At 52.2% G+C, this 9,296-nt stretch overlaps 1 protein-coding gene across 1 annotated transcript; it reads right to left on the minus strand.

Annotated features, from left to right (window-relative positions):
* Positions 1–365: 365 nt before the first annotated feature.
* On the minus strand, positions 366–6,810 carry SPAG4 (sperm associated antigen 4). Its single transcript, XM_036323500.1, has 12 exons — positions 6,345–6,810; positions 5,806–5,910; positions 5,474–5,540; positions 5,216–5,277; positions 4,949–4,992; positions 4,630–4,652; positions 4,401–4,509; positions 4,124–4,199; positions 3,840–3,955; positions 3,285–3,452; positions 2,728–2,817; positions 366–2,628 (listed from the first exon to the last, which is right to left on the minus strand). The coding sequence occupies exons 1-12, from the start codon at positions 6,652–6,654 to the stop codon at positions 2,479–2,481; spliced, it is 1,320 nt and encodes a 439-aa protein (XP_036179393.1). The 5' UTR covers positions 6,655–6,810; the 3' UTR covers positions 366–2,478.
* Between the last annotated feature and the right edge of the window lie 2,486 nt (positions 6,811–9,296).

A 9,296-nucleotide genomic window follows, 5' to 3' on the forward strand; every position in this document is an offset into this window, starting at 1 on the left:
CGATAGCAAGGGTTTTACCCCTTCTGTTATCTGAAAGGCAATAATAATATAAAATAAAATAATTTAGCCGAAACCGGTTTGGCTCAGTGGACAGAGCGTCGGCCTGCGGACTGAAGGGTCCCGGGTTCGATTCCGGTCAAGGGCATGTACCTGGGTTGCGGGCACATCCCCGGTGGGGGATGTGCAGGAGGCGGCTGGTCGATGTTTCTCTCTCATCGATGTTTCTGACTCTCTGTCTCTCTCCCTTCCTCTCTGTAAAAAATCAATAAAATATATTTAAAAAATAAAATAAAATAAAATAATTTAGTTATGAAGGTTATTTCATATGCTTTTGTGAGTTTTTTTTTTTTTTTTAATGCGTTGATTTTAGAGAGAGAGGAAGAGAAACAGAGAAGCATCAATTTGTACCTTGGCGTATGAATTTTATTTCTTATGGATAGCCTATTTACAGGTTTGTACTTTTAGTCTTTTAATATATTTTTATTGGTTTTTTTAGAGAGAGGGGGAGAGAAAAACATCAATGAGAGAGAACTGTCAATCTGTTGCTTCTGCATGCCCCCTATTGGGATTGAGCCTGCAATCTTGGCATGTGCCCTGACCAGCAACCTCTTGGTGCACTGGACCACAGTCAACCACCTAAGCCACGTTATTTATAGGTTTTTATAGCCTTTATTCTATTATTATTCAGTTCTTTCTTTACATGTTGAAAATATTTCTTCCCAGGACACTCTTTGTTTACGGTATAGTATCTTTTGGTTTATAGAACTCTTTTCATATGGAAGTTAAAATTTTTTTATGTATGCCAGTCGTTTGCCTTTTTAAAAAAAATCCTTGTCCAAGGATATGCATGATTTATTTATTTTAGGGGAGGAGGAAAGGAGGGAGGGAGAGAAAGAAACATTGATGTGAGAGAAATATCGCTTGGTTGCCTCCCACCTTCACCCTGACCAGGGATTGAACCTGCAACCTTTTGGTGATTGGGATGATGGTCAGGGCAGTCTAGCTTGCTTTTAAAGAAATTAGTCATATATCAATTACTTTCTATAACATTACCTTATATTACCGTTTCTATTGGCTACATGTAATTTTTGTAACATGATTTATCTTCTTAGATGCTATTTTGAGTTTTTTTCTTTATAAACCGTGTGATGAATATTTTTAAAAGTATTTTCTTTGGCCCTGGCTAATGTGACTCAATAATTGGTTGGGCATCGTCCTGTTCTCTGAGAGGTTGCTGGTTCTCTATTTTCTGGTCAGGGCACATGCCCAAGTTGTGGGTTTGGTCCCGGTCAGGATGCATACAGGAGGCAACTGATGTTTCTCTCTCATATTGATGTTTCTCTTTCTCCCTCTCCCTCTCTATAAATCAATAAAAATATTTTTAAAGTATTTTTTATTACATCTGTGTATCCTTTGGATCCATAAAGATGGAATTGCAGTGATTGAGAGTATACAAATTTTAAGGCTTTTGGTTCCTATTGTGAAACTGCCCTCCAGAAAAGCTGTATGAGAGTTCATATTTCTAATTTTAGGCTTGAGGCCATTTGAGAGAACCTTTTTCCTTTGTCTTCCAATTACAAAATACCCCCCAAATTAACAGATGGATATGTGCTCCAGTACACTTCCTAGAGGGTTACCATTGTTAATAGTGCGTATATTCTTCCAAAACATGAACACACGGGGAAGGATTTTAACAGCCAAGATGCTGTCTGTGTCTTTGCTGATACTGGTCACCCTTTTCTGCTCTGCCCAGGTAGAACTCATTAACCCTTTGATGACTGTCCCCATCCTTTATTCCTCTAATTCTTTTTTAATGAAGAATTCTTGGATCAGTAAATGAATTGCCGTTTCTGGAGCATCCTCTCTTTCCTACCAGGCTTCTTGAGGGCAGAGACTGGTGAACACTAGGCCATCTGTATTGTGCCTAGTATTGAGTTGGGCACTGAGGTTTCAGTGAAGATAACCTAAGTAGGGGCTATGAGGCCTGCATCAACTCTGACTTAGATGCTTCCTAGAAGTTCTTAAGCCTCAGTTTTTGAGTGTTTACCTGAGGAAAGGCGGCTTTCCCAGAGGCTGGGAGTGGGAACAGGTTCACAGCATGGCTTCAGGCTGACTGGCAGCTCTGCAGTAAAAGGGTGGCCTCTGGAGGAAGGTGGGCTTGGGTGCCTCTGTGATGCTGTTCCTCCCTAGGTATATGACCTTGAGTGGTCTCCCCCTCGGTGGTTGTGAGGATTAGTTAGATAATGTTTGTAATGTCCAAAGTACCATCTCTTTTACATGGAAACATCCATAAACAAGAGCTGCTACTCCTATATTGACCTGGACTTCTCCAAGAAAAGAGAGGCTGCATTGGGAGGTAGACCCCCTATCATATTTATATACTAAAGGCAACCAGAGCTCCCAACAGACCCTCCAGCACTGATCCAGCTCCAGCTTCTTTCAGCACAGACCTCCACTCTATTTTAACAATCAGCATGTTTAATTGGGCCCCCCTGTGGCACTGTCCCCTGCTTCCTCCGAGGTTCTCATGCCATGGGCTCGGACTCGATACAAGCATGTGAAATGGGGGTGACCCCAGTTGCTTAGAATCTGTATCTTCACCTTGGGAAAGGCAGTTGGGGGGTCATTCTGGGAAGACAAATGGATTGTGCCAAGGACTGCCTTCCTCCCCAATCTTCCCTCCCTGTTCCATTCCCTTGGCACCCTCATCCTCAGAGACAAACACACCTGTAGGTGGAAAGTCTGAATCTCAGATTTCTCCATGTCGAAGGTGAATTTCCCCAGGAAAACTTCCGTCTCATCATCAACCTGGAGGCCCTGGTAGATGAAGAGTGAATGAACAGTGAGGCACAGGTGGAGAAAGCAACTGGAGGGCCTACTATGTAGGTGTTAGTAGCTGTATGCGTGCTCTTACTTATGTTCGGTGTTGGGGTAGTGTAGCATGGAGTGTGGGCTCAGAGAAACCGGGCTGCAATTTGCAGTCTGGCCAATTAACTGTGTGACCTTGGGCACGTAAGGTCCCCTTTCTAAGCATTACTTTTCTCATCTGTACAAGGAACATAAGTTGTGTAAATGCAAGGAGATAAAGCAGAGTTAGCGCTCGTTAAACCACAATCAGTATTTGGATGTTGTTGTAATGACTTATAACCTATGGCAGCCCTGACAGGCAAATGGTATCTCCAGTTTATAGATGCACAAGTGAAGACTCGTTGGCACCAGTTTTCATGAGTGCCTGGTGCTTTCTAAGCAAAATCCCCCACCTCCTTGGCCTCAGTCCCACTCACATAGACTGCGAAATCGCGGGGGGCGCTGTTGGCCCCCCCTGTGTGTGCCACACTGGGAGGAGGATGCTGCAGGGTAATGTCGCTCAGCTGCACACGACCCGGCAGCCGGATCACCACCTGGCCCTGGTCGCCCTCAAAAGCCCAGCAATTCCCAGGGAACACATCTGGCTGCAATCAGACAGGACAGTCAGTGGATCAGAATCCGAAGACCGAGCGACTTTGCCCTTCTCCAGCCTGAGCATGGGTTCACAATGGCAGCGCTCTCAGCTCGACTGAGTCTTCCGCCGGGCTCAGTCCTCCACCTCCACCTCCAGTCCGAGCACCTGCTTAGACAGGTGCCCTAGTCCCCAGTCCCTACCTCTTGCCAGGTTTCTCTGCAAAAGGAGCTTCAGCCAAGCCAGGTCCGGCCTCCAGCCCGGCCCATTGGCCCCGCAGGGCCCCGCCTAGGCCACGGCCCCATCTCGGCTCAGCTAGGTCCCACCTCCAGAGAGCTATTGGGTTCGTTCCCCAGCGTCCCGCCCCCAGGCCCGCTCTGGGATCAGTGTTCAGGCCCACCTCCAGGATAACCATGGGTGGCCGCGCATAGTTCCAGAAGCTGAAGCGATTCCAGAAGTAGGCGCTGTTTGCGTCCTCGTAGTCACGGGATGTCTTCTCTAAGTCGATGGAGGCTCCTGGAACAGGGGAGAAGCAACCACTCAGACTCTCAGGCCGGACCAGCAGCTGGGTCAGGGTCTGTCGGTGGTCGGACTCCTAGGGTCGGTCATATGTAAAGGTCTATGTCAATGTCTGCGTCTTTCCGTGTCTCTGGGTCTCAGTTTCTCAGTGTCCATGGGTCTTACCCACAGAGCTCAGCGCATAGTCGGGTTTTCGAACAAAGTCCTCATTCAACCTCTGGAATACGAGCTTGGCCACTCTCTGAAAAGAGGGAGGACGGGGCTTGCGGGCTGATTTTATAGTTGTCTGGTATGGACTTGGGGGCCCCGAGAGAAATCACGAAGTTGGGGCTCTGGGGCAGGGCTTTAAGGTTCAGGACCCAGCGAACGGGGCTGTGCAGCAGGCGGAGCTCTTGGACACCCCTGGGTCCTGGCTGTAAGAGCAGGATGCGGCAGGGCTCACCTCGCTGTTGGCTGCGCGAACGCTGGACACCTCCTTGTGGAGTTGATCCAGCTCGGCCTGCAGCTGCTGCAGCTGCTGCCCCTGGGTGCGCACGCGCTCGTGGTACTCGCTGCAGGCAGGAGGTTGGCACAGTGTGGTTGGCTCCCTGTTCCCGGGACACTTCCCGTAAGCCCCTCCACAGGAGCACCTTTGAGTCCCCCAATTCCACACCCCAGGTGCCATCTTTCACCTGATAGTCAGCATCTCAGGTTCCTATTGGAGGGAGGGACAAAATACAGCGCTGCTCAGTTCCCACCCACCCCCTTGTCCCACTTCCGTCTGAGAGCAGCCAGACTCCAAGGGCCTGCCTTTTGCGGACTGCCATCCCCTCCCGACCTTCCAGGACCCCTCAGAGACCCTCAAGCACCTCTGGACACAATCTCAGAAATCTATTTATATCCAGCCCTTTCAGCACTGTCCCTCCTCCCAGCAGCCCAAGGGACACCCCACAATCTCCAGTTTCATAGCCTGCCACCCACCCACCTCAGGACACAGTTTCCCAGACTCACACTCTCCAAAGGAGGGACCAGGTACAGGAGACCCCACCAGAGTGCTGGAGAAAGAGGGGGGTGGTCTCAGGGGAAGGAAGGGGAACAGGGTTTCTCTGGCATAAAGGACAATGACGAAGAGGCTGAGGGGTCTGAGTCTGAGGGGGGACTACGGGGCTCTGAAGGAGACTGCGGAGAGCTGAGGGGGCAGAGGGCTATAGGAGAAAATGCGCCTGGTTTGGCTCCAAAGCATCCAGGGCTGGGGCCCCAGGGAATTCACCACCTCACCTGTCAGAAAGAGGCTCAGCAGTGACACAGCCGTGAGCAGGAAGCGAATGGAACAGACTTCCCTGAAGAACCGGAGGGAGGCTGAGGCCCCAGGACCCTAGTGAACCCCACAGCCCCCACCCCAGGCTCTTAGATCCAGCAACTCCTACGAACACGGCCCAACCAGGTCTGAATTGGCTCAAACCTCAGCCGTGTGGGGCCCGCTCCCCACCTCCTCTCAAGAGCAGCCCCTGGGGCTCCCCCTCTCCTCCCTCTGACCTGTACACAGTGACCAGCACCTCTCCTAGCAGGGATAAAAACACGCTCAGCACCTGGGAAAGTGGGGCTGGGAAGAGGAGAGGGGGTTCAGAGACGACAGGACTACGGCTTAGAGAGGGGTAGAGAGGAAGAGGGTCCGGGCAGGAGAAGTAGATGGGAGCAGAGAGCGTGAGTTCAGGCTCAGAGGAGGTGGGCCGGGATCAGGGAAGGGGCTGTCGACTCAGGCATGGGCCGCGGACGAGAACGGAGAACAGGGGTCTCGGCGACAAGAACTGGAATTCAGGGAGGGAGGCTGGAGGGTTGGAGGGGATCCGGGCGAGCCTGGCACGTACTCAGGAAGCTCTTGAAAACTCGCGGGGACCGCATCTCCTGCCTCAGATCCAGGGTCGAGAGAAGGTTGAACCGCTCCTCAGAGACAACGGGACAGCCAGCCGGTTCTGCGGGCGCCCAGGGGCTCCATTGGGCCTTGCGCACTGCGGGCTCATTCTTTCCCGGAGACCCAGACGCAAGCTCCCCAGCCCAGAAGGCGGGCACCGCTCAGGCTTGGGTCCCACCACAGCCCCACCCAGGCCCCGCCCCTCGGACACGCCCTCACATGCTGGTCCCGCCCCCAGTTGTAGGTCTGGGTTCGGCCCGTCCTAGGTGGTCACTCTGGCTAACAGAGGCCACGCCTCCTCGGTCCCCAATCACAGGCTTTTCTCCGCTCTTCCCGGGGACGTCCATCACAGCCTGAGGGTCTCCCCGCTGCACCCTGTGAGCCCCGCCCGTTAGCAGGCGCCCAGATTTAGTCTTATCCCGGTTCCGTGCCCAGCCCGGCCCGGTGAGCCCCCGTCCCCTCCCGCGGCTTACCCGGGTTCGACCCCGCCCGCACCCGAGGCCCCGCCCCTCACGGTTGCCGCGCCTTCGGCGGTCGGCGCACTGTGGCTCCGCAGCGCCGGCTTCTGCCGAGAGCTTCCGGCCCGTGCGGTTCCTCCGGGCACTCCTGAGCTCAAGGCGGGCTCACCGCAGCTCGAGCCCTGGGCTCTCCTGCCCTCGGGCTCCCCGGGCCCCGGCCCAGCTGACCGATGGCCGCTGCTGTCCCCCGAGGTGGTGCTCACTGAGCTGTTGCTGTTGTCGCTATAGAAGTTGGGCGTGTGCTTGTGCGGGGACGCGGCCGAGCCCGGGCGGGGGCTCCGCCGCATCCTGACTCTGCGCCGGCGCCTCGCGGACGCCAAAGTCGCCGCCGCCACGCCAAGCCCTCGGCCCTCCCTCCGCGGGTGCGCGCCGCCGGGACCCACGGAGCCTGCTGCAGCCGGCGGGCCCCGCAGCCAGACCCAGCCCGCTGCCGTGTTTCTGGGCCCGTCCGCTGACATCATAGAGGAGACCGCGGCCGCCGCGGAACGCCGTGACCCAGCGTCACAGAGCTCATCGTGACGTCGCTGGAAGCCAGGGCAGCCTTATTCTTTCCCGTGTTAAAGCCAGCAGTGACATCACAGCACTTCCCAGAGCACCCTATCCGACCCTGCACTCGGCTTAAAAGAATTCCTATCTTCTTACATCCTCTGGTACCTTCCACAGGCTTAGCATGTAATAGGCTCTCAAATATTTATGAATGAATGAATGCTAAGCAGGGCAAGGGATCTCCCAGAGGACTTCTAAATAAACATCTGGTCTCTTTTGCTTTGCAAACCCTTCAGGCCCCTCCTCTCATCCTAGTCACGAGGCCTTGAGAACTCTGACATCAGGGGATCTGTGGGTCTCTCTCTCAGACCTATATTCGCCAGGGGTCTGTGGGGTGAAAATTCAGTACCCGCCCACCAAACATCATACCCACGCGAAAACCAGCCAACTGAGTCGCAGGGAAGGGAATGGGGAAATCACAGATGGCCACAGCCAAGAGACCAGAGGTTCACAGACTCCTGTGCAGCAGCGTATAGAGATTCAGGTTCCCAGGTGTACCCTGAGATTCTGCTTTAGCATCTCTAGAGTGGGTGCAGGAATATGCATTTTTATTTTTAAAATATTTTTTATTGATCTCAGAGAGGAAGAGAGAGGTAGAAACATCAATGATGAGAGAGAATCATTGATTGCCTCCTGCATGCCCCACACTGGGGATCAAGCCTGCAACCCCAGCATGTGCCCTGAGTGGGAATTGAACCGTGTGAACTCCTGGTATGTAGGTCTGCGCTCAACCACTGAGCCATGCCGGCTGGGCAGGAATATGCATTTTTAATGACTACATGTGTGGTCCTGATTAAGGCCATGCTTTGCAAGCAATTCAGTGAATCCTGTGCACGTTGCGCAGCTAAGCACACAGGTCCAGAGGGCAGAAAGGACGTGCCTAAAACCACACAATGGGTGATAGAGATTAGAATTTCAAAACCCAGTACTCTTTCCACTACATCCCATCTTCTTTGGAATATTAGAAAGTGGAAGTGGCAGTTCTTAGAGGGGTTGAGGCCGAGAGAGGGTCTAATCTTATCTGCTGCAGCTGTACATACCTTACATGAAGGTCAAACTGAACAAATCACAGATCCAGGAACACACCCTGCATTGCTCCGCACTGCCTGGATAGCCATCTCTGCTCAACTCCTGTCCTCAACACCCGTTTTAAAGGCTCCCTCCCCAGGGGACCCCTCTGGGGCTTCCTCCAAGCCACCCAGCCTGACTTGTTTCTGTTCTGATGGGGATTGCAGTCTTTCTAGGCCAGTGGTCGGCAAACTGCGGCCCCTTGAGTGTGGCTCTTCCACAAAATACCACGTGCGGGCACGCACGTACAGTGCAATTGAAACTTCGTGGCCACACTCAAGGGGCCAAAGAGCTGCATGTGGCTCGCGAGCCGCAGTTTGCCGACCACTGTAATTTAGGCTATGTTTGATGTTGGAGTCCACAAAGCTACTGGAAGACAGAGAACATGCCCAATTCATCTCTGGCTGCAAACCCTTTCCCTCAGGGTGTCATAGCACAAGTCCCGCCCATAGGAGGTGCCATGAAGTAGAACGATTAGGTGGATGGCCATGAAATACACTCAGAACATAGTTATTGTCACCCACTGGTTCAAGACTACAGGATCCATTAATTCCTTCACACATTTAGTAAAAGTACTACACATCTGTTTAAGGGTTATTGTCCTAAGCTAGGAGTTCTATGTCCAGAAAAATGCACATGTGCTCAATATTTTACAGAGAATTTTAAGAGTTTGCTGACTCCCTGGAGCTCATCTACAGTCCCACTAGTAAACCTCAAGAACCTCTGGCTTCTGGTTAAGAAGTGCTTTTGCACCTGTTATGTGCAAGCTAAGGACATATTCAATCACTTATTAATTCAATAAATGTGTTGAGTGCCTACAGTACTAATGCTGGGGGCTACAGGATTCATCTATTAACCCACCCGTTTATTCAGCCAGTGTTTTAAAAAATATATTTGTATTGATTTTTAGAGAGAGAGGAAAAGGGAGAGAGAGAAACATCAGTGAGGGAGAAATATTGATTGGCTGCTTTCTGCGTACCCCTTACTGCGGATCGAGCTCACAACCCGGGCATATGCCCTGACCAGGAATCAAATCAGTGACCTCTTGGTGCACGGATCAATGCTCAATCACTGAGTCACACCGGCCAGGCTCAGTCAGTGTTTTGAGGGTCTACAATGTAACCAGAGAATGAGCTTGGCAATGAGGACAGAGAGGTGAACGAGGCCCTAACTACGTGAGGTCCCATGCCCTGAAGGCCACATAGGCTAGCTGGACCAAACCAGGGTGCTATCTTCTCCCTTTGCCTCCATCTCTGCTGGGTCCCAGCTCCCACCACACAAGAATGCAGGACGGAGGCTGAAGGTTGTTCAAGGA

The sequence above is a fragment of the Myotis myotis genome, unplaced genomic scaffold (assembly GCF_014108235.1).
Source record: "Myotis myotis isolate mMyoMyo1 unplaced genomic scaffold, mMyoMyo1.p scaffold_m19_p_9, whole genome shotgun sequence".
In the NCBI taxonomy this organism is placed as follows: domain Eukaryota; kingdom Metazoa; phylum Chordata; class Mammalia; order Chiroptera; family Vespertilionidae; genus Myotis; species Myotis myotis.